We start from the raw sequence: 23,548 nt of genomic DNA, 5'->3' as shown, positions 1-23,548 counted from the left end.
AGTAAGTAAATAATTAAACCCAATTATGTATTGCTGATTCAAATAGTTAGCCAGGGCTCGTGCAGATAACCAAGAATGTACAACTTTCAGATGAGACTGAATTAAGATGACGATTAATATTGACTGATATTGATGTAAAATATTACTAGGTCTTTAAGAGTTTATTCGGAAGATAACAGCTCTATAAATATTATTTTGTGGTGCCCGACTCTCTAGTTAATTACCTTCACATGATTAGCTCAATCAGGTAATAGTAATTACAGAGAAATTATTTTATAGAATAGCATGTCATATCACTTAATCCAGCATGGCCAAAGACACGACAGCAGCAACCACTCAATGTTAGTGATGGCTGTTTAACAGTCTGATGGCCTTGAGATAGAAGCTGTTGTTCAGCCTCTTAGTCCCCGCTTTGATGCATCTGTTTTGACCTCGCATTCTGGATGATAGCGGGGTGAACAGGCAGTGGCTCGGGTGGTTGTGGCCTTGATGATCTTTTTGGCCTTCCTGTGGTGTAGGTGTCCTGGAGGGCAGATAGTTTGGCCCCAGTGATGCATTGTGCAGTTGCCGTACCAGGCGGGGATACAGCCCGACAGGATGCTCTCGATTGTGCATCTGTAAAAGTTTGTGAGTGTTTTTGGTGACAAGACAAATTTCTTTTTTTCGTTTTGTTGACATTGATGTGAGGTTGTTTTCCTGACACCACACTCCGAGGGCCCTCACCTCCTCCCTGTAGGCCGTCTCGTCGTTGTTGGTAATCAAGCCTACCACTGTAGTGTCGTCTGCAAACTTGATGATTGAGTTGGAAGCGTGCATGGCCACGCAGTCATGGGTGAACAGGGAGTACAGGAGAGGGCTGAGAACGCACCCTCGTGGGGCCCCAGTGTTGAGGATCAGCTGGGTGGAGATGTTGTTACCTACCCTCACCACCTGGGGGTGGGCAGTCAGGAAGTCTAGGACCCAGTTGCAGAGGGCGGGGTCGAGACCCAGGGTCTCGAGCTTAATGACGAGTTTGGAGGGTACTATGGTGTTAAATGTTGAGCTGTAGTCGATGAACAGCATTCTTCCATAGGTATTTCTCTTGTCCAGATGGGTAAGGGCAGTGTGCAGTGATTGCGTTGTCTGTGGACCTATTGGGGTGGTAAGCAAATTAGAGTGTGTCAGGTAAGGTGGAGGTGATATGGTCCTTGACTAGTCTCTCAAAGCACTTCATGATGATGGAAGTGAGTGCGACGGGGCGGTAGATGTTTAGCTCAGTTACCTTAGCTTTCTTGGGAGCAGGAACAACGGTGGCCCTCTTGAAGCATGTGGGAACAGCAGACTGGGATAAGGATTGATTGAATATGTCCGTAAACACACCAGCCAGCTGGTCTGCGCATGCTCTGAGGACGCGGCTGGGGATGCCGTCTGGGCCGGCAGCATTGCAAGGGTTAACACTTTTAAATGTTTTACTCATATTGGCTGCAGTGAAGGAGAACCCGCAGGTTTTGGTAGCGGGCTGCGTCAGTGGCACTGTATTGTCCTCAAAGCGAGCAAAGAAGTTGTTTAGTTTGTCTGGGAGCAAGATCTCGCGGTCTGGTTTTCTTTTGTAGTCTGTGATTGACTGTAGACCCTGCCACATACCTCTCGTGTCTGAGCCATTGAATTGCGACTCTACTTTGACTCTATACTGACGCTTAGCTTGTTTGATTGCCTTGCGGAGAAAGTAACTACACTGTTTGTGTTCTGCCATATTCACAGTCACCTTTCCATAGTTAAATGTGGTGGTTCGCCCTTTCAATTTTGCACGAATGCCGCCGTCTATCCACAGTTTCTGGTTAGGGTAGGTTTTCATACTGGGTACAAAAAGTCACAGTGACTACAAAAAGAAAACCAGCCATGTCACGGACACCTCTGCCCGCTTTGAGGATAATACAGTGCCACTGACGTGGCCCGCTACCAAGGACTGTGGGCTCTCCTTCTCCGTTCAAATGTGTTAACCCTCGCAAGGCTGCCGGTCCAGGCGTCATCCCTAGCCGCGTCCTCAGAGCATGCGCTAACCAGCTGGCTGGTGTGTTGTACAGCTGGACTGTGGTGAAATTATTGTCAAAGGAGAGACTTTAATTAGTGCAATAAGCTGGTCGGTAATCAACCCTGGAGGTGTTCACTGAGAACTCAACTGAGAACTCAACCAGCTGGTTTGAGCCACAGCATTTTATAGAAAAGTCCATCCTCCTTCAGTCTACATGACACACAACAGATGTATGGAATGGGTCACAAGGTTAAGATTTGTATGAAAGATACTTCACTTACTTAAAAGTTAAGACCCACTGCAATTTGCGTACCAACCCAATAGGCCCACAGACAATGCAATCGCCATCACATTGCATACTGCCCTAACCCATCTGGACAAGAGGAATACCTATGTAAGTATGCTGTTCATTGACAATAGCTCAACATTCAACACCATAGTACCCTCCAAGCTCATCATGAAGCTTGAGGCCCTGGATCTCAACCCCACCCTGTGCAATTGGGTCCTGGACTTCCTGACGGGCCGACCCCCAGGTGGTGAAGGTAGGAAACAACACCTCCACTTCACTGATCCTCAACACTGGGGCCCCACAAGGGTGTGTGCTCAGCCCCCTCCTGTTCTCCCTGTTCACCAATGAGTACGTGGCCATGTATGTCTCCAACTCAATGCAGACCACACAACAGTAGTGGGCTTGATTACCAACAACCACAAGACAGCCTATAGGGAGGAGGTGAGGGCCCTCTGAGTATGGTGTCATGAAAACAACCTCTCACTCAACGTCAACAAAACAAAGGAGATGATCGTGGACTTCAGGAAACAGCAGAGGGAGCACCTCCCTATCCACATCGACGGGACAGCAGTGGAGAAGGTGGAAAAATTCAAGTTCCTCGGCGAACACATCACAGACAAACTGAAATGGTCCACCCACACAGACAGCGTGGAGAAGAAGGCGCAGCAGTGCTTGTTACCTAAAACACTCACAAACTTTTACAGATGCACAATTGAGAGCATCCTGTCGGGCTGTATCACCACCTGGTACGGCAACTGCTCCGGCCAGAACCGCAAGGCTCTCCAGAGGATAGTGCGGTCTGCACAACACATCACCGGGGGCAAACTACCTGCCCTCCAGGACACCTACACCACCAGATGTCACAGGAAGGCCAAAAAGATCATCAAGGATAATAACCACCCGAGCCACTGCCTGTTCACCCCGCTATCATCCAGAAGGCGAGGTCAGTACAGGTGCATCAAAGCTGGGACCGAGAGACTAAAAATGTCTTCTATCTCAAGGTCATCAGACTGTTAAACAGCCAATACTAACACAGAGAGGCTACTGCCTACATAGTAGAGGTCGACAGATTATGATTTTTCAACGCCGATGCCGATTATTGGAGGACCAAAAAAGACAATACCGATTAATTGCCCGATTTTTATTTGATTTATTTGTAATAATGACAATTACAACAATACTGAATTAACACTTATTTTAACTTAATATAATACATCAATAAAATCAATTTAGCCTCAAGTAAATAATGAAATATGTTCAATTTGGTTTAAATAATGCAAAAACAAAGTGTTGGAGAAGAAAGTAAAAGTGCAATATGTGCCATATAAGAAAGCTAAAGTTTCAGTTCCTTGCTGAGAACATGAGAACATATGAAAGTTGGTGGTTCCTTTTAACATGAGTCTTCACTATTCCCAGGTAAGAAGTTTTAGGTTGTAGTTATTATAGGAATTATAAGACTATTTCCCTTTATACTATTTGTATTTCATTAACCTTTGACTATTGGATGTTCTTATAGGCACTTTAGTATTGCCAGTGTAACAGTATAGCTTCCGTCCCTCTCCTCACTCCTACCTGGGCTCGACAAAGCCGCCATCGAAGCAGCGTTACCCATGCAGAGCAAGGGGAACAACGACGAGAAGGCTCAGAGCGAGTGATGTTCGAAACTCTATTAGCGCGCGCTAACTAGCTAGCCATTTCACTTCGGTTACACCAGCCTCATCTCGGGAGTTGATAGGCTTGAAGTCATAAACAGTGCAATGCTTGACGCACAACGAAGAGCTGCTGGCAAAACGCACTAAAGTGGCTGTTTGAATGAATGTTTACGCGCCTGCTTCTGCTCAGTCAGATACTTGTATGCTCAGCCAGATTATATGCAACGCAGGACATGCTAGATAATATCTAGTAATATCATCAACCATGTGTAGTTTACTAGTAATTATGATTGTTTTTTATAAGATAAGTTTAATGCTAGCTAGCAACTTACCTTGGCTTACTGCATTCACGTAACAGGCAGTCTCCTTGTGGAGTGCAACGAGAGAGAGGCAGGTCGTTATTGCGTTGGACTAGTTAACTGTAAGTATGCAAGATTGGATCCCCCGAGTTGACAAGGTGAAAATCTGTCGTTCTGCCCCTGAACGAGTCAGTTAACCCACCATTCCTAGGCCGTCATTGAAAATAAGAATGAGTTCTTAACTGACTTGCCTCGTTAAATAAAAAAGGTATATAAATTTTTATTTATTTATATATATATATATATTTTTTTTAATCGGCACATCGGCGCCCAAAAATACAGATTTACGATTGTTATGAAAACTTGAAATCGGCCCTAATTAAATCGGCCATTCCGATTAATCGGTCGACCTCTACTTCATAGACTTGAAATCATTGGCCACTTTAACAAACTAGAGTTTTGGCAAGTCGGTTAGGACATCTACTTTGAGCATGACAAGTCATTTTTCCTACAATTGTTTACAGACAGATTATTTCACTTATAATTCACTGTATTACAATTCCAGTGGGTCAGAAGTTTACATACACTAAGTTGACTGTGCCTTTAAACAGCTTGGAAAATTCAAGGAAATGTCATGGCTTTAGAAGCTTCTGATAATAGCTTCCTAATTGATATAATTTGAGTCAATTGGAGGTGTACCTGTGGATGTATTCCAAGGCCTACCTTCAAACTCAGTGCCTCTTTGCTTGACATGGGAAAATCAAAAGAAATCAGCCAAGACCTCAGAAAAAAAATTGTAGACCTCCACAAGTCTGGTTCATTCTTGGGAGCAATTTCCAAATGCCTGAAGGTACCATGTTCATCTGTACAAACAATCGTACGCAAGTATAAACACCATTGGACCACACAGCCGTCATACCGCTCAGGAAGGAGACGTGTTCTGTCTCCTAGAGATGAACGTACTTTGGTGTGAAAAGTGCAAATCAATCCCAGAACAACAGCAAAGGACCTTGTGAAGATACTTTTGTACCCATTTCCTCCAGTATCTATATCCACAGTAAAAACAAGTCCTATAATCGACATAACCTGAAAGGCCGCTCAGCAAGGAAGAAGCCACTGCTCCAAAACCGCCATAAAAAAGCCTGGATCACTGGTCAGTTTAATAATGCCACTTTTAATAATGTTTACATATCTTGCATGACTCATCTTATATGTATAGAATGTATTTTATACAATCTATTGCATCTTGCCTGTGCTGCTCGATCATCGCTCATCCATATATTTATATGCACATATTCATGTTAGATTTGTGTGTATTAGGTAGTTGTTGTGGAATTGTTCGATATTACTGCACTGTCAGAACGAGAAGCACAAGCATTTTGCTACACTGGCAATAACATCTGCTAACTATGTGTATGAGACCAATAACATTTTATTTTATTTGTGTGCGTGTCCGTCCGTCCGTCCATGTCTTCAGGTGTGTCGGTCCATCCGTCCGTCCGTGTCTTCAGGTGTGTCCGTCCGTCCGTCCGTGTCTTCAGGTCCGTCCGTCCGTGTCTTCAGGTCTGTCCGTCCGTGTCTTCAGGTGTGTCCGTCCGTCCGTCCGTGTCTTCAGGTGTGTCCGTCCGTCCGTGTCTTCAGGTGTGTCCGTCCGTCCGTCCGTGTCTTCAGGTGTGTCCGTCCGTCCGTCCGTGTCTTCAGGTGTGTCCGTCCGTCCGTCCGTGTCTTCAGGTGTGTCCGTCCGTCCGTCCGTGTCTTCAGGTGTGTCCGTCCGTCCGTCCGTGTCTTCAGGTGTGTCCGTCCGTCCGTGTCTTCAGGTGTGTCCGTCCGTCCGTGTCTTCAGGTGTGTCCGTCCGTCCGTGTCTTCAGGTGTGTCCGTCCGTCCGTGTCTTCAGGTGTGTCCGTCCGTCCGTGTCTTCAGGTGTGTCCGTCCGTCCGTGTCTTCAGGTGTGTCCGTCCGTCCGTGTCTTCAGGTGTGTCCGTCCGTCCGTCCGTCCGTGTCTTCAGGTGTGTCCGTCCGTCCGTGTCTTCAGGTGTGTCCGTCCGTCCGTCCGTCCGTCCGTGTCTTCAGGTGTGTCCGTCCGTCCGTCCGTGTCTTCAGGTGTGTCCGTCCGTCCGTCCGTGTCTTCAGGTGTGTCCGTCCGTCCGTGTCTTCAGGTGTGTCCGTCCGTCCGTCCGTCCGTCCGTGTCTTCAGGTGTGTCCGTCCGTCCGTCCGTCCGTCCGTCCGCCCGTGTCTTCAGGTGTGTCCGTCCGTCCGTCCGTCCGTCCGTCCGTGTCTTCAGGGGTGTCCGTCCGTCCGTCCGTCCGTCCGTCCGTGTCTTCAGGTGTGTCCGTCCGTCCGTCCGTCCGTGTCTTCAGGTGTGTCCGTCCGTCCGTCCGTGTCTTCAGGTGTGTCCGTCCGTCCGTCCGTGTCTTCAGGTGTGTCCGTCCGTCCGTCCGTGTCTTCCAGGTGTGTCCGTCCGTCCGTCCGTCCGTGTCTTCAGTGTGTCCGTCCGTCCGTCCGTCCGTGTCTTCAGGTGTGTCCGTCGTCCGTCCGTCCGTCCGTGTCTTCAGGTGTGTCCGTCCGTCCGTCCGTGTCTTCAGGTGTGTCCGTCCGTCCGTCCGTCCCTTCAGGTGTGTCCGTCCGTCCGTCCGTGTCTTCAGGTGTGTCCGTCCGTCTGTCCGTCCGTCCGTCCGTCCGTCCGTGTCTTCAGGTGTGTCCGTCCGTCCGTCCGTGTCTTCAGGTGTGTCCGTCCGTGTCTTCAGGTGTGTCCGTCCCGTCCGTCCGTGTCTTCAGGTGTGTCCGTCCGTCCGTCCGTGTCTTCAGGTGTGTCCGTCCGTCCGTGTCTTCAGGTGTGTCCGTCCGTCCGTGTCTTCAGGTGTGTCCGTCCGTCCGTGTCTTCAGGTGTGTCCGTCCGTCCGTCCGTGTCTTCAGGTGTGTCCGTCCGTCCGTCCGTCCGTGTCTTCAGGTGTGTCCGTCCGTCTGTCCGTCCGTCCGTCCGTGTCTTCAGGTGTGTCCGTCCGTCCGTCCGTGTCTTCAGGTGTGTCCGTCCGTGTCTTCAGGTGTGTCCGTCCGTCCGTCCGTGTCTTCAGGTGTGTCTGTCCGTCCGTCCGTGTCTTCAGGTGTGTCCGTCCGTCCGTGTCTTCAGGTGTGTCCGTCCGTCCGTCCGTCCGTCCGTGTCTTCAGGTGTGTCCGTCCGTCCGTGTCTTCAGGTGTGTCCGTCCGTCCGTCCGTCCGTCCGTGTCTTCAGGTGTGTCCGTCCGTCCGTCCATCCGTCCGTGTCTTCAGGTGTGTCCGTCCGTCCGTCTCTTCAGGTGTGTCCGTCCGTCCGTCCGTGTCTTCAGGTGTGTCCGTCCGTCCGTCCGTGTCTTCAGGTTTGTCCGTCCGTCCGTCCGTGTCTTCAGGTGTGTCCGTCCGTCCGTCCGTCCGTGTCTTCAGGTGTGTCCGTCCGTCCGTCCGTGTCTTCAGGTGTGTCCGTCCGTCCGTCCGTGTCTTCAGGTGTGTCCGTCCGTCCGTCCGTCCGTGTCTTCAGGTGTGTCCGTCCGTGTCTTCAGGTGTGTCCGTCCGTCCGTCCATCCGTCCGCGTCTTCAGGTGTGTCCGTCCGTCCGTCCGTCCGCGTCTTCAGGTGTGTCCGTCCGTCCGTCCGTCGTCGGCGTCTTCAGGTGTGTCCGTCCGTCCGTCAGCGTCTTCAGGTGTGTCCGTCCGTCCGTCAGCGTCTTCAGGTGTGTCCGTCCGTCCGTCAGCGTCTTCAGGTGTGTCCGTCCGTCCGTCCGCGTCTGCAGGTGTGTCCGTCCGTCCGTCCGTCCGCGTCTTCAGGTGTGTCCGTCCGTCCGTCCGTCCGTGTCTTCAGGTGTGTCCGTCCGTCCGTCCGTCCGTCCGTGTCTTCAGGTGTGTCCGTCCGTCCGTCCGTGTGTCCGTCCGTCCGTCCGTCCGTGTCTTCAGGTGTGTCCGTCCGTGTCTTCAGGTGTGTCCGTCCGTCCGTCCGTGTCTTCAGGTGTGTCCGTCCGTCCGTCCGTCCGTGTCTTCAGGTGTGTCCGTCCGTCCGTCCGTCCGTGTCTTCAGGTGTGTCCGTCCGTCCGTGTCTTCAGGTGTGTCCGTCCGTCCGTCCGTCCGTCCGTGTCTTCAGGTGTGTCCGTCCGTCCGTCCGTGTCTTCAGGTGTGTCCGTCCGTCCGTCCGTGTCTTCAGGTGTGTCCGTCCGTCCGTGACTTCAGGTGTGTCCGTCCGTCCGTCCGTCCGTCCGTGTCTTCTGGTGTGTCCGTCCGTCCGTCCGTCCGTCCGTCCGTCCGTGTCTTCAGGTGTGTCCGTCCGTCCGTCCGTCCGTCCGTCCGTGTCTTCAGGTGTGTCCGTCCGTCCGTCCGTCCGTGTCTTCAGGTGTGTCCGTCCGTCCGTCCGTGTCTTCAGGTGTGTCCGTCCGTCCGTCCGTGTCTTCAGGTGTGTCCGTCCGTCCGTCCGTGTCTTCAGGTGTGTCCGTCCGTCCGTCCGTCCGTGTCTTCAGGTGTGTCCGTCCGTCCGTCCGTCCGTGTCTTCAGGTGTGTCCGTCCGTCCGTCCGTCCGTCCGTGTCTTCAGGTGTGTCCGTCCGTCCGTCCGTGTCTTCAGGTGTGTCCGTCCGTCCGTCCGTCCCTTCAGGTGTGTCCGTCCGTCCGTCCGTGTCTTCAGGTGTGTCCGTCCGTCTGTCCGTCCGTCCGTCCGTCCGTCCGTGTCTTCAGGTGTGTCCGTCCGTCCGTCCGTGTCTTCAGGTGTGTCCGTCCGTGTCTTCAGGTGTGTCCGTCCGTCCGTCCGTGTCTTCAGGTGTGTCCGTCCGTCCGTCCGTGTCTTCAGGTGTGTCCGTCCGTCCGTGTCTTCAGGTGTGTCCGTCCGTCCGTGTCTTCAGGTGTGTCCGTCCGTCCGTGTCTTCAGGTGTGTCCGTCCGTCCGTCCGTGTCTTCAGGTGTGTCCGTCCGTCCGTCCGTCCGTGTCTTCAGGTGTGTCCGTCCGTCTGTCCGTCCGTCCGTCCGTGTCTTCAGGTGTGTCCGTCCGTCCGTCCGTGTCTTCAGGTGTGTCCGTCCGTGTCTTCAGGTGTGTCCGTCCGTCCGTCCGTGTCTTCAGGTGTGTCTGTCCGTCCGTCCGTGTCTTCAGGTGTGTCCGTCCGTCCGTGTCTTCAGGTGTGTCCGTCCGTCCGTCCGTCCGTGTCTTCAGGTGTGTCCGTCCGTCCGTGTCTTCAGGTGTGTCCGTCCGTCCGTCCGTCCGTCCGTCCGTGTCTTCAGGTGTGTCCGTCCGTCCGTCCATCCGTCCGTGTCTTCAGGTGTGTCCGTCCGTCCGTCTCTTCAGGTGTGTCCGTCCGTCCGTCCGTGTCTTCAGGTGTGTCCGTCCGTCCGTCCGTGTCTTCAGGTTTGTCCGTCCGTCCGTCCGTGTCTTCAGGTGTGTCCGTCCGTCCGTCCGTCCGTGTCTTCAGGTGTGTCCGTCCGTCCGTCCGTGTCTTCAGGTGTGTCCGTCCGTCCGTCCGTGTCTTCAGGTGTGTCCGTCCGTCCGTCCGTCCGTGTCTTCAGGTGTGTCCGTCCGTGTCTTCAGGTGTGTCCGTCCGTCCGTCCATCCGTCCGCGTCTTCAGGTGTGTCCGTCCGTCCGTCCGTCCGCGTCTTCAGGTGTGTCCGTCCGTCCGTCCGTCCGCGTCTTCAGGTGTGTCCGTCCGTCCGTCCGCGTCTTCAGGTGTGTCCGTCCGTCCGTCCGCGTCTTCAGGTGTGTCCGTCCGTCCGTCCGCGTCTTCAGGTGTGTCCGTCCGTCCGTCCGCGTCTTCAGGTGTGTCCGTCCGTCCGTCCGTCCGCGTCTTCAGGTGTGTCCGTCCGTCCGTCCGTCCGTGTCTTCAGGTGTGTCCGTCCGTCCGTCCGTCCGTCCGTGTCTTCAGGTGTGTCCGTCCGTCCGTCCGTGTGTCCGTCCGTCCGTCCGTCCGTGTCTTCAGGTGTGTCCGTCCGTGTCTTCAGGTGTGTCCGTCCGTCCGTCCGTGTCTTCAGGTGTGTCCGTCCGTCCGTCCGTCCGTGTCTTCAGGTGTGTCCGTCCGTCCGTCCGTCCGTCCGTCCGTCCGTCCGTGTCTTCAGGTGTGTCCGTCCGTCCGTCCGTCCGTCCGTCCGTCCGTCCGTGTCTTCAGGTGTGTCCGTCCGTCAGTCCGTGTCTTCAGGTGCGTCCGTCCGTCCGTCAGTCCGTGTCTTCAGGTGCGTCCGTCCGTCTCTTCAGGTGCGTCCGTCCGTCCGTCCGTGTCTTCAGGTGCGTCCGTCCGTCCGTCCGTGTCTTCAGGTGCGTCCGTCCGTCCGTCCGTGTCTTCAGGTGCGTCCGTCCGTCCGTCCGTCCGTGTCTTCAGGTGCGTCCGTCCGTGTCTTCAGGTGCGTCCGTCCGTGTCTTCAGGTGCGTCCGTCCGTGTCTTCAGGTGCGTCCGTCCGTGTCTTCAGGTCCGTCCGTCCGTGTCTTCAGGTCCGTCCGTCCGTGTCTTCAGGTCCGTCCGTCCGTGTCTTCAGGTGCGTCCGTCCGTCCGTCCGTGTCTTCAGGTGCGTCCGTCCGTCCGTCCGTCAGTCCGTGTCTTCAGGTGCGTCCGTCCGTCCGTGTCTTCAGGTGCGTCCGTCAGTCCGTGTCTTCAGGTGCGTCCGTCCGTCAGTCCGTGTCTTCAGGTGCGTCCGTTCGTCCGTCAGTCCGTGTCTTCAGGTGCGTCCGTCCGTCCGTCAGTCCGTGTCTTCAGGTGCGTCCGTCCGTCCGTCAGTCCGTGTCTTCAGGTGCGTCCGTCCGTCCGTCAGTCCGTGTCTTCAGGTCCGTCCGTCCGTGTCTTCAGGTGCGTCCGTCCGTGTCTTCAGGTGCGTCCGTCCGTGTCTTCAGGTGCGTCCGTCCGTGTCTTCAGGTCCGTCCGTCCGTGTCTTCAGGTGCGTCCGTCCGTCCGTCCGTGTCTTCAGGTGCGTCCGTCCGTCAGTCCGTGTCTTCAGGTGCGTCCGTCCGTCAGTCCGTGTCTTCAGGTGCGTCCGTCCGTCAGTCCGTGTCTTCAGGTGCGTCCGTCCGTCAGTCCGTGTCTTCAGGTGCGTCCGTCCGTCCGTCAGTCCGTGTCTTCAGGTGCGTCCGTCCGTCCGTCAGTCCGTGTCTTCAGGTGCGTCCGTCCGTCCGTCAGTCCGTGTCTTCAGGTGCGTCCGTCCGTCCGTCAGTCCGTGTCTTCAGGTGCGTCCGTCCGTCCGTCAGTCCGTGTCTTCAGGTGCGTCCGTCCGTCCGTCAGTCCGTGTCTTCAGGTGCGTCCGTCCGTCCGTCAGTCCGTGTCTTCAGGTGCGTCCGTCCGTCCGTCCGTGTCTTCAGGTGCGTCCGTCCGTCAGTCCGTGTCTTCAGGTGCGTCCGTCCGTCCGTCAGTCCGTGTCTTCAGGTGCGTCCGTCCGTCCGTCAGTCCGTGTCTTCAGGTGCGTCCGTCCGTCCGTGTCTTCAGGTGCGTCCGTCCTTCCGTCAGTCCGTGTCTTCAGGTGCGTCAGTCCGTCCGTCAGTCCGTGTCTTCAGGTGCGTCCGTCCGTCCGTCCGTCAGTCCGTGTCTTCAGGTGCGTCCGTCCGTCCGTCCGTCAGTCCGTGTCTTCAGGTGCGTCCGTCCGTCAGTCCGTGTCTTCAGGTGCGTCCGTCCGTCAGTCCGTGTCTTCAGGTGCGTCCGTCCGTCCGTCAGTCAGTCCGTGTCTTCAGGTGCGTCCGTCCGTCAGTCCGTGTCTTCAGGTGCGTCCGTCCGTCAGTCCGTGTCTTCAGGTGCGTCCGTCCGTCCGTCAGTCCGTGTCTTCAGGTGCGTCCGTCCGTCCGTCCGTGTCTTCAGGTGCGTCCGTGTCTTCAGGTGTGTCCGTCCGTCCGTGTCTTCAGGTGCGTCCGTCCGTCCGTGTCTTCAGGTGTGTCCGTCCGTCTGTCTGTGTCTTCAGGTGTGTCCGTCCGTCTGTCTGTATCTTCAGGTGTGTCCGTCTGTCTGTATCTTCAGGTGTGTCCGTCTGTCTGTGTGTGTTCAGGTGTGTGTGTGTGTGTGTGTCGGTCTGTCTGTGTTTTCAGGTGTGTCGGTCTGTGCGTGTGATGGTAACCTACGTCCACTGGGACAGGTAGCCCTGGTAGGTGATCCAGCCTTCGTCATTGGTGCACACCGTGTTGTTGACGTCGGGACCCCAGGGCATGTAGGGGAACACGTCAAACAGGTCCTTCAGCTCCTCTGGGGACAGGGCACAGTCCCGGTCCTGAAAAACACACACACCTCACGGGTCATTGGCATCTAGAGCATAAGGACACACACTAGCTTGACCACTCAACTTATGGTTCATTCACTGCCAGCAGGTTTAGAAACAGTTTGACTTTTGTTAGTCTGAAATGTTGGCTCCAAATCCAATGGTATCATTTACCGCAGACAAGGTCAATACCTTGTCATGTTTGTCGAAGACACTCTGGAGGAAGAGGTAGGCATTGTGATTCAGCTCAGTGGTGCAGTCTGGAGGTACTTTCAACCTGGAGGTACAGTAGAGGTGGAGAACACACACACACCTGTCAGATGGAGAATCCTGCAGAGATTACGAGATAAATAAGGACACAGATTCAACTATGGCGTCCTCAATGGACGCTCTGCAGGGGGGAGAGAGAGAGAGACTTGTGGGTAACGGAGGTCAGAGCCAGAAGGGGGATGGATGTTAATCCTGACTGTACTGGAGCTTAGTGACCCATCTCAATCTGATAGAAGGGAGACAGACATCTTTTGTTGTACTGGGTCAAGCCAAAGTGTATTTCTGCATGTTGATAGGTATTTATTATTACTTATTGGAAGCCTGAGGCTCAGATTGTCCCTGAGGAAGACCAAGGCAATAAAAGCATGATGAACTAAGCACACGGAACGGTCAATATCTGTGCCTGTGGGAAGAGGTAAAGACACACACACTAATAGGTAGGGCTGGTAATTGCCCGGGACCTCACGATACAATATTATCACTATACTTAGGTGCCGATACGATATGTATTACGATTCAATGTTCCAAACATACTGCTCACCATATGTCTGCTGCAGAAGGACAAGAACATTTGCTTTGATCAGTCATAGAAACAACAGTGCTGAAAACATGTTGGCTCCCTGTTTAAAAACAAGATGGAGAACAAGCTATGAAGTAAAAATACTGGAGTTTTGGTGCAGGTACAGCCAACTAGCTCAAAAATTATATTTTGCGATATTGTCAAAACGATACATTTCATCAATAACAACATCCCGATATGAAACGGTATTGATCTCCCCCCCCCCCATCACGACTAATAGGGGACATAGTTTGCTGGTATGGGTGTAGAAACAGGCAGTACACCCTGGAGGAACAGGTTGTAGTGGGACATGTAGAAACAGGCGGTACACCCTGGAGGAACAGGTTGTAGTGGGACATGTAGACACAGGCGGTACACCCTGGAGGAACAGGTTGTAGTGGACGTGTAGAAACAGGCAGGAGACCCTGGAGGAACAGGTTGTAGTGGACGTGTAGAAACAGGCAGTACACCCTGGAGGAACAGGTTGTAGTGGACATGTAGAAACAGGCAGGAGACCCTGGAGGAACAGGTTGTAGTGGACGTGTAGAAACAGGCAGTACACCCTGGAGGAACAGGTTGTAATGGACGTGTAGAAACAGGCAGCACACTCACGTGAGTGGGAACAGGTTGTAGTGAATGTGTAGAAACAGGCAGTACACCCTGGAGGAACAGGTTGTAGTGGATGTGTAGAAATAGGCAGCACACTCACGTGAGTGGGAACAGGCTGTAGTGAATGTGTAGAAACAGGCAGTACACCCTGGAGGAACAGGTTGTAGTGGATGTGTAGAAACAGGCAGTACACCCTGGAGGAACAGGTTGTAGTGGATGTGTAGAAACAGGCAGCACGCTCACGTGAGTGGGAACAGGTTGTAGTGAATGTGTAGAAACAGGCAGTACACCCTGGAGGAACAGGTTGTAGTGGATGTGTAGAAATAGGCAGCACACTCACGTGAGTGGGAACAGGTTGTAGTGAATGTGTAGAAACAGGCAGTACACCCTGGAGGAACAGGTTGTAGTGGATGTGTAGAAATAGGCAGCACACTCACGTGAGTGGGAACAGGTTGTAGTGAATGTGTAGAAACAGGCAGTACACCCTGGAGGAACAGGTTGTAGTGGATGTGTAGAAACAGGCAGTACACCCTGGAGGAACAGGTTGTAGTGGATGTGTAGAAATAGGCAGCACACTCACGTGAGTGGGAACAGGTTGTAGTGAATGTGTAGAAACAGGCAGTACACCCTGGAGGAACAGGTTGTAGTGGATGTGTAGAAATAGGCAGCACACTCACGTGAGTGGGAACAGGTTGTAGTGGATGTGTAGAAATAGGCAGCACACTCACGTGAGTGGGAACAGGTAGTCCTGGTGGAGTTCCAGGTCGTCATCGTAGCCGAACCTCCTGAGGACCGTCCAGGTGGTCTCATGTCTCCCCCTCTGGATGAAGAGGGTGTGGAGGAACAGGAACCCTGAGGACCACCACCATGGTATAGGTCAACTACAGTGTGTGTGTTCGGAAGGTGGAACACGGGGACATTATTCAAACATACCCCAACATGCTCGAACATGGTGCTTCAGAAAGGTGCGACTAGTTTTATAAGAAATGCAGGACTGAGATGGCAAAGAAACAGAAAAGGACACACATTTGGATCAACAGGAAGTTCATTGTCTTCGCTCCCTCCCTTTGTCAATAGAGCATACCTTTGAGAGTGAGGCCGTTGTCACACACACCGTCGCTCACGTTCTTCCTCACAACGTTCTTCACATCCTCCAGGGCCTGGGATACCAGTGGGGCATTGAAGCATGTCCTCTGCACATGCACACACACACACACACACACACACACACACACACACACACACACATCACCAAAGCTGACAAGGAAATCACTGAAATAACTATTTGAACCCTTCACCTGAATGAAAAAAGGGCTAGTGAACGTGTTAGTGCTGTAAAAACGTGCGCTGTGCTGCTGTAGGAGTCAAGAGTCACAGAGAGTTGAAAACTCACCTGGAAGAAGTTGAGCTCGTTATCATTGAGAATCCCATCGTTGTCCAGGTCTGACACCTTGAAGATGCGAGTCAGCGCTTTGATGCAAGCAGGCTTCATCTGGGGATCAAGTCCAATCAACAGTGTAATGACACAGGTGGCCTCAATGTTAATGTGAGACTTTATGAACAATTCTTATTTCTGTAGCATTCTGTCAACAGGGCATCTTCACTCTTTACCTGTTTCTCCTCTGGACAGTATAAAGGGCCAGTGGGGTGCAGGACAGCCTTTTGGGCGTAGTAAAACAACTCAGATATGTTCTTCAGGTTCTTTGCTGAACACTTAAAAAAAATATTTTAAAAAACGTTACGGAAATACAGAAAGAAGAACATACAAAATATGGATTTTCATTCATCCTGAAATAATATTTACATTTAACATATCAAAAACAACTACTCAGTTCCTGTGCAGAACTAAAATACCAAAACAAAATATACATCTCAGTGCAGAAAATCACTTAAAGCTGGAATCCTTAAAATGGTGAAACAGCCACGTCCATTTGGGATATTACAACAACAAAGAAGTTACTGCAAACAACGAACGCTGCAAGCTGCTGGGCGCACCTCACCTCTGTTTTGTCCACAAAAACAAAAACAATGCTGCTGTTCCCCCTAATGCGGATTCCATCTTTAAAGCTGTGCACAGCAAACTCCCTCACGCTCGCTCGCTATCCACTCGATGGGTCAGGAAAGTGAGAGTTGTTTACAGTAGAGTATAGTAGTGTTCAATATCGGTCTCCATGGTGACCTGGCTGGCTGGGGCCTGGGAGGATCTACCAGCCGGGATTGGTCTGAGGGATAAGCCAATACTAATTAGACTGTGAAACATGGAGGAGTTAGCAGCCAAGCTGAACTGTGGACATGGCTCTATGGCTAGCTGGGTGGAGGAGAGCCATGGGGACCAAACTCTAGGCTTGATTGGATCAGTTTGATTGTCAATTCAAGGAAACAGACTTGACAATCAAACGTATCCATAGTACACCTCTTGGACAAGGAGCGTGCACACCCACACACACACAACCTGTCTATTAGGCCTAATGGATTTTCCTCGAAGAATGCATGTTGAGCAAGCTATAGAAAATCCATCAGAAATAGCTCCATTAAAGAGTCTAGACTGAAAGCAATACCAAACTGACCGCATGCTTCACGCTAAGCACATGATTGACCCATGGAATTCCCACCATGAGAAAAATAGCACGGAGTGTGTCTAGGTGAAGGTCATACTCATAAATAGTGCCCAACATAGGTTCTATAGCCTAAGTGCATATACAGTAAACAAGCACAACATATAGTCTTAGTGAGTCCATACAAAGACTATATATACTGTCACCCTGCATGATGATGGTAAAAGCTACAGAGATAGAGAATGTCAAGCTGGGACCAGCTTTAAACCCTACAGATTTAGGTTTACAACATGTGCCATTTGTAAGCTCTTATAGCAGCACACTAAAAGCTGTATAGCTGAAGAAGGACTGCTAGAATATAAGCACCACCCCTGCTATACATCTTTAATTGATACTGGAACTGTTCAAGCTACTCTTTAAACAGTTGATTGATTTATCTTCAATGCAGCCCCTGTGCTACATCTGGAGGTGTATCACTCCTCTGTGATAAGTGCCGTGGAGTGAAGTACTTTAGTAAAAATATTTAAAGTACTACTTAAGTAGTTTTTGGGGTTATTTTTTTTTACTACTTTTACTTTACTACATTCCTAAAGAAAGTAATATAATTTTCACTCCATACATTTTCCCTGACACCCAAAAGTACTAGTCACATTTTGAATGTTTAGCAGGACAGGAAAATGGTCTAATTCAAGCACTTATCTCTGATCATCTTTACTGCCTCTGATCTGGCGGACTCACTAAACAAACATTCTTTGTTAATAAATGATGCCCGAGTGTTGGGTGTGTGCCCCTGCCTATCCGCAAATTAAGAAAACAAGAAAAAGGTGCCATCTGGTTTGCTTAATATAAGGAATTTGAAATTATTTATAATTTTACGTTTGATAATTAAGTATATTTAAAACCAAATACTTAGACTTTTAATCAAGTAGTATTTTACTGGGTGACTTTCACTTGAGCCATTTTCTATTAAAGTATCTTTACTTTTACTCAAGTATGACAATTGGGTACTTTTCCCACCACTGGATAAGTGTGCATGATAAGTACTGTATACATGATACGTGTGCATGTTAAGTACTGTATACATGATAAGTGTGCATGATAAGTGTACATAAAGTGTAAATGCTGGTAAATATACATGGGCCGGGTACAGTGGTTGCTACACTAAGAGTTTTGTGATTATGCTGCGGGACTTAAGAGGTCATTTGTGGTTTAGTACAGTATCCTGCATCACTAGTTCATTGCAGGTCACTAGTTAATTAGCAGGACAACAGACTCTTTATAGCTCAGCTACTGTAGGTGTGAAAGTCACACCTTTCCAGTACTCCTCAGCCCACCACAAACTCCACCCTTAACACAGTTACCATTCAAAAACGAGCTGTTCATCAAAAAAAAAGTAATTATGACCAAAGAGAAAAGACAACATGGACATAATTTTCATCAATACAGTTTCTTTCTATTTTGCTACCCGTTCCAGGGTTAGGACCATAACCACGAGAGGACTTAAAAATTAGCACTGAATGTGTTTTTGCAGAGCATACAACAATGCCGACAACCATCCGTGGAGATCAGTGGACAAAAGGCTGGACAACGGGCCGCACCGAAAAAACGCATGGTTGCCAAGAAAGAGGTTTGTTTTGCTAGATTTTTTAAAATGTGTACGCAGCATTTGTGTGTTGGAGTCGCGGTACCAATCTGCCAGTCTGGATCAGATTCAAACTTTGAAGACCGAGATCGAGTCATTGAAGGGAGACCAGCAGAAAGATAATCATTCTCTGAGGGCAGAGATACGTGCAACAGGTGATGCATTGGACCTGAGCAAGGCGGCATTGGCGGAGAATCAGGCGGAGAATCAGGCGGAGAAGGACGCGTTGAAGAGGGAGAGGAACGAGATGGAGTCACAATCCATGCCAGGCACACCTGTGAGCTCTAGAACTCCACCTTCGACAGGCAGAGTCAATATACCTGGCAGGTTCATCAGGTCGTTGATTCACCCTGACATTTCCATTCCTCTTCTGACAACATAATTTGACTAACTGCTCACCCCGGCACAGCAAGTGCCGTCCGGACCGTTATGCTGTTCTGCTTTAGCCAAATAAACAAATACAGGTGGCTTATATCTTCAAAATGCTTTATTATCCAAATGTAAAAAGCATATACTGTATTTCTTCATCAGCATCTTTACACTTTCGTGAATAAAATAATGATAAAAATACTCTTTCAAAATGCTGATGTTGATTTAGTTTAGGATCCATAACGAATTACTATGGGAATAAATATCACTGAATTCCAAAAATATTGGAACAAAGTTGTCTAATGAAGGTAAACAAATTGTTGATTACTGGAAAAAACTCTTTCAAACACACACGGTCACGTTGAACAGCGCCATTATGGCTATTAGCAGGACAATAAACTTGCCGAGGAGGATAGGGGGAGAATTCTATCGTCAAATGTATTTCTTAGTTAGGTTGGCTGTATCACAACCGGCCGTTATTGGTTGCATCTTGAGTTTAATCCACCAGAAAAGACAAAACAAATAATACAACAAGAGGTATTATTATGCATCACATCTGACTGTGATTGGGAGTCCCATAGGGAGGCGGACAATTGGCCCAGCGTTTCTCTCCCTCTAAAAACAGAAATAAATGTTTTGGCCGTAACAAATATTATTTTGGCCTTTATTCAGATAACAATCACTCACTTTCGTGACTCACTCATTCATGGCATTGTATCAAAATAAATAAGTACCAACACTCTTTCTGATAGTCTTTAACTTCATGCGACGAGCAATCCCGGATCCGGGATCCTATTTATAGCCTCAAGCTCATTAGCATAACGCAACGTTAACTATTCATGTAAAATCGCAAATGAAATAAATATGTTTGCTCTCAAGCTTAGATTTTTGTTAACAACAATCATCTTAGATTTTCAAAATATGCTTTTCAACCATAGCTAAACAAGCATTTGTGTAAGAGTATTGATAGCTAGCATAGCTATAAGCCTAGAATTCAGCCAGCAACATTTTCACAAAAACAAGAAAAGCATTCAAATAAAATAATTTACCTTTGAAGAACTTCAGATGTTTTCAATGAGGAGACTCAGATAGCAAATGTTCAGTTTTTCAAAAAATATTAGTGTAGGACAAATCGCTCCGTTTTGTTCACGTTTGGCTACGAAAAAAAACCTGTATCCAGTTATAGCCTCAAGCTCATTAGCATAACGTAACGTTAACTATTCTTAACAACACTGTCATCTCAGATTTTCAAAATATGCTTTTCAACCATAGCAAAACAAGCATTTGTGTAAGAGTATTGATAGCTAGCGTAGCATTTAGCGTAGCATTTAGCGGGCAACATTTTCACAAAAACCAGAAAAGCATTCAAATAAAATAATTTACCTTTGAAGAACTTCGGATGTTTTCAATGAGGAGACTCTCAGTTAGATAGCAAATGTTCAGTTTTTCCTGAAAGATTCTTTGTGTAGGAGAAATCGCTCCCGTTTTGTACATCACTTTTGGCTACCAAAACAAACCGAAAATTCAGTCACCAAAACGCCGAACTTTTTTCCAAATTAACTCCATAATATCGACTGAAACATGGCAAACGTTGTTTAGAATCAATCCTCAAGGTGTTTTTCACATATCTCTTCATTGATATCGTTTGTGGAAGTCTGCTTTCTTCTCTGAATTACATGGAAAATTACTTGCAGCTGAGGTTTACGCACCAATTTCGACGCAGGACACCGGGCGGACACCTGGTAAATGTGGTCTCTTATGGTCAATCTTCCAATGATATGCCTACAAATACGTCACAATGCTGCAGACACCTTGGGGAAACGGCAGAAATTGTGGGCTCATTCCTGGCGCATTCACAGCCATATAAGGAGACATTGGAAAACAGAGCTTCAAACATTTTGCTCATTTCCTGTTTGAAGTTTCATCTTGGTTTCACCTGTAGCATCAGTTCTGTGGCACTCACAGATAATATCTTTGCAGTTTTGGAAACGTCAGAGTGTTTTCTTTCCAAAGCTGCCAATTATATGCATAGTCGAGCATCTTTTCGTGACAAAATATCTTGTTTAAAACGGGAACGTTTTTTTATCCAAAAATGAAATACTGCCCCTAGATTTCCAAGAGGTTTATAAATAAATGTTTTGGTTATCCTGACTTGGACACCATGTACAGTTTTATAATAGCCCATTATGGGCTGTTAGCAGAACAATATACCTTTACCAACACCTCTCTGTGTTGGTGGAGCAGCTGTCTAAGACACTGCATCGCAGAGCAAAATGCATTACACCCATGAGGCAATTTTGGCTTTAATTTAGAATCCTCCAATCCTCAATATAAAATTATTAGCGGAGAGTCACGTCATATTTTTCCAATATACTGTAGGTCTACCGTAGGTGACATGAGTCTCACTAGTGTTGAGTAATGTGCTGTTAAAAGTGGTGTAGGTCTTATTTAAAGAGCATATTGAAGTTAGAAGCAATAGGATTTGAAGCAATAGCTTACAACTATTTTAGCACCGTTTCGTGCTGCTCTGAAACAAGCATGGGGACTGATCTTAATAAATCAATGAGATTTTATTTTCACTGAATCTCCGTTTGGGTATTGGTTAGACTACAATTACACAATTAGGATGTAGAAATGTTATGCTCTTAGTGTAACCTTTAACTAGGCAAGTCAATTAAGAAGAAATTCTTATTTACATGAACAGCCTTCTCCTTCCTCCTCGTCGGAGAATTGAACCCCGGGTCTCCCAAGTGCCTGCACGACACGGGATTCTTTAGCTAAATAGCCCAGTACTGTGCCTACTCCCGACAGTCACGTTGTACAGCGCCATATTTTCTGTACCATCTTAATGGAAACCCAGAGTTTTTTTTTCTTGGAATATAAACACCGTAATATTAATCAAATTAATTAAGCAACATTTCTTAAGATCAGTCCCATATACGAAGTTCTTACAAAAACAGGTTTGAAATTCTCTAGTACTGCCACTATTGAAGGCTATCAAATTCTTCTTAAAGATGCCCTCTGGTGGTCAAACTAGCACTAACTAACATTAATGGTGACAGTGGATGACACTTACAGTGGGTAGAACAAGTATTTGATCCACTGTAGATTTTGCAGGTTTCCCTACTTGCAAAGCATGTAGAGGTCTGTAATTTTTACATTTTACATTTCAACTGTGAGAGACGGAATCTAAAACAAAAATCTAGAAAAATCACATTGTATGATTTTTAAGTAATTAATTAGCATTTTATTGCATGACATAAGTATTTGATACATCAGACCTTCTCCAGATCCTTCAGGTTTCGGGGCTGTCGCTGGGCAATACGGACTTTCAGCTCCCTCCAAAGATGTTCTATTGGGTTCAGGTCTGGAGACTGGCTAGGCCACTCCAGGACCTTGAGATGCTTCTTACGAAGCCACTCCTTAGTTGCCCTGGCTGTGTGTTTCGGGTCGTTGTCATGCTGGAAGACCCAGCCACGACCCATCTTCAATGCTCTTACTGAGGGAAGGAGGTTGTTGGCCAAGATCTCACGATATATGGCCCCATCCATCCTCCCCTCAATACGGTGCAGTCGTCCTGTCCCCTTTGCAGAAAAGCATCCCCAAAGAATGATGTTTCCAACTCCATGCTTCACGGTTGGGATGGTGTTCTTGGGGTTGAACTCATCCTTCTTCTTCCTCCAAACACGGCGAGTGGAGTTTAGACCAAAAAGCTCTATTTTTGTCTCATCAGACCACATGACCTTCTCCCATTCCTCCTCTGGATCATCCAGATGGTCATTGGCAAACTTTAGACGGGCCTGGACATGCGCTGGCTTGAGCAGGGGGACCTTGCGTGTGCTGCAGGATTTTAATCCATGACGGCGTAGTGTGTTACTACTGGTTATCTTTACGACTGTGGTCCCAGCTCTCTTCAGGTCATTGACCAGGTCCTGCCGTGTAGTTCTGGAGTGATCCCTCACCTTCCTCATGATCATTGATGCCCCACGAGGTGAGAACTTGCATGGAGCACCAGACCGAGGGTGATTGACCGTCATCTTGAACTTCTTCCATTTTCTAATAATTGCTCCAACAGTTGTTGCCTTCTCACCAAGCTGCTTGCCTATTGTCCTGTAGCCCATCCCAGCCTTGTGCAGGTCTACAATTTTATCCCTAATGTCCTTACACAGCTCCCTGGTCTTGGCCATTGTGGAGAGGTTGGAGTCTGTTTGATTGAGTGTGTGGACAGGTGTCTTTTATACAGGTAACAAGTTCAAACAGGTGCAGTTAATACAGGTAATGAGTAGACAACAGGAGGGCTTCTTAAAAGAAAAACTAACAGAGCTGTGAGAGCCGGAATTCTTACTGGTTGGTAGGTGATCAAATACTTATGTCATGCAATAAAATACAAATTAATTACTGAAAAATCATACAATGTGATTTTCTGGATTTTTGTTTTAGATTCTGTCTCTCACAGTTGAAGTGTACCTATGATAAAAAATTACAGACCACTACATGCTTTGTAAGTAGGAAAACCTGCAAATTCGGCAGTGTATCAAGTACTTGTTCTCCCCACTGTAAATAACATGACATAGAATTCTGTGGCACCATGCAAGCAGTGCTGCAGTACGCTGCAACCTTTAAAGGACGAACCACTGTAGGTCAGTGGCTTTTACCCAGCAGTCTCTATGCAATATCTGGCGACGCATCACTACTCTGGGTAGTGAAGTCACTGTGCTACAACAGTGGTTGACTCAGTACAGAAGCCCTCTGGCAGTCTCACCTCCACACATGTCTCTATCTCAGTGTACTGGTTCATGACAGGCAGGATGGTCTCCATGCTGCTGTGTTCCACCAGGTCAGACTTGTTCCCGACCAGGATGACAGGAACCCTATAGGGGGAGGGGGGACAGAGAGAAAGGTTGTAAATGGTTGATTGGATTGTTTTTAAATAGAGTTATTTACTAGGTCTTAAAGATGTACATTCAGGGCTGTTTTCCCAATCCAGACATCAAATCATGCAATTGTAGTGTGTGAGAGTTTTGTATTCTGGAGAAGTCTCCCTCGGAAAATACATACTTCTGATCTCAATTGCACTTCCTAGAAATAATATTATCAAGTGGTGGGTCTGCATGCATGATGCTAGGCTCATC

General features: G+C 48.9%; 1 protein-coding gene across 2 annotated transcripts in view; it reads right to left on the bottom strand.

Annotated features, from left to right (window-relative positions):
• Nucleotides 1-23,548, bottom strand: part of LOC135523792 (mitochondrial Rho GTPase 1-A-like) — a 45,993-nt gene that overhangs the window by 10,225 nt on the left and 12,220 nt on the right. For both annotated transcript variants that reach the window (XM_064950705.1, XM_064950713.1), the window contains exons 7-13: nucleotides 23,179-23,287; nucleotides 15,462-15,563; nucleotides 15,244-15,342; nucleotides 14,935-15,043; nucleotides 14,579-14,702; nucleotides 12,605-12,689; nucleotides 12,279-12,424 (exon numbers count right to left, since the gene is read on the bottom strand). In XM_064950705.1, the coding sequence (XP_064806777.1) occupies nucleotides 12,279-12,424; nucleotides 12,605-12,689; nucleotides 14,579-14,702; nucleotides 14,935-15,043; nucleotides 15,244-15,342; nucleotides 15,462-15,563; nucleotides 23,179-23,287 (774 nt within the window). The remainder of the gene's footprint in view (nucleotides 1-12,278; nucleotides 12,425-12,604; nucleotides 12,690-14,578; nucleotides 14,703-14,934; nucleotides 15,044-15,243; nucleotides 15,343-15,461; nucleotides 15,564-23,178; nucleotides 23,288-23,548) is intronic.

The sequence above is a fragment of the Oncorhynchus masou genome, chromosome 4 (genome assembly GCF_036934945.1).
Source record: "Oncorhynchus masou masou isolate Uvic2021 chromosome 4, UVic_Omas_1.1, whole genome shotgun sequence".
Lineage (NCBI taxonomy): Eukaryota > Metazoa > Chordata > Actinopteri > Salmoniformes > Salmonidae > Oncorhynchus > Oncorhynchus masou.
This window is presented reverse-complemented; position numbering and strand designations above follow the sequence as displayed.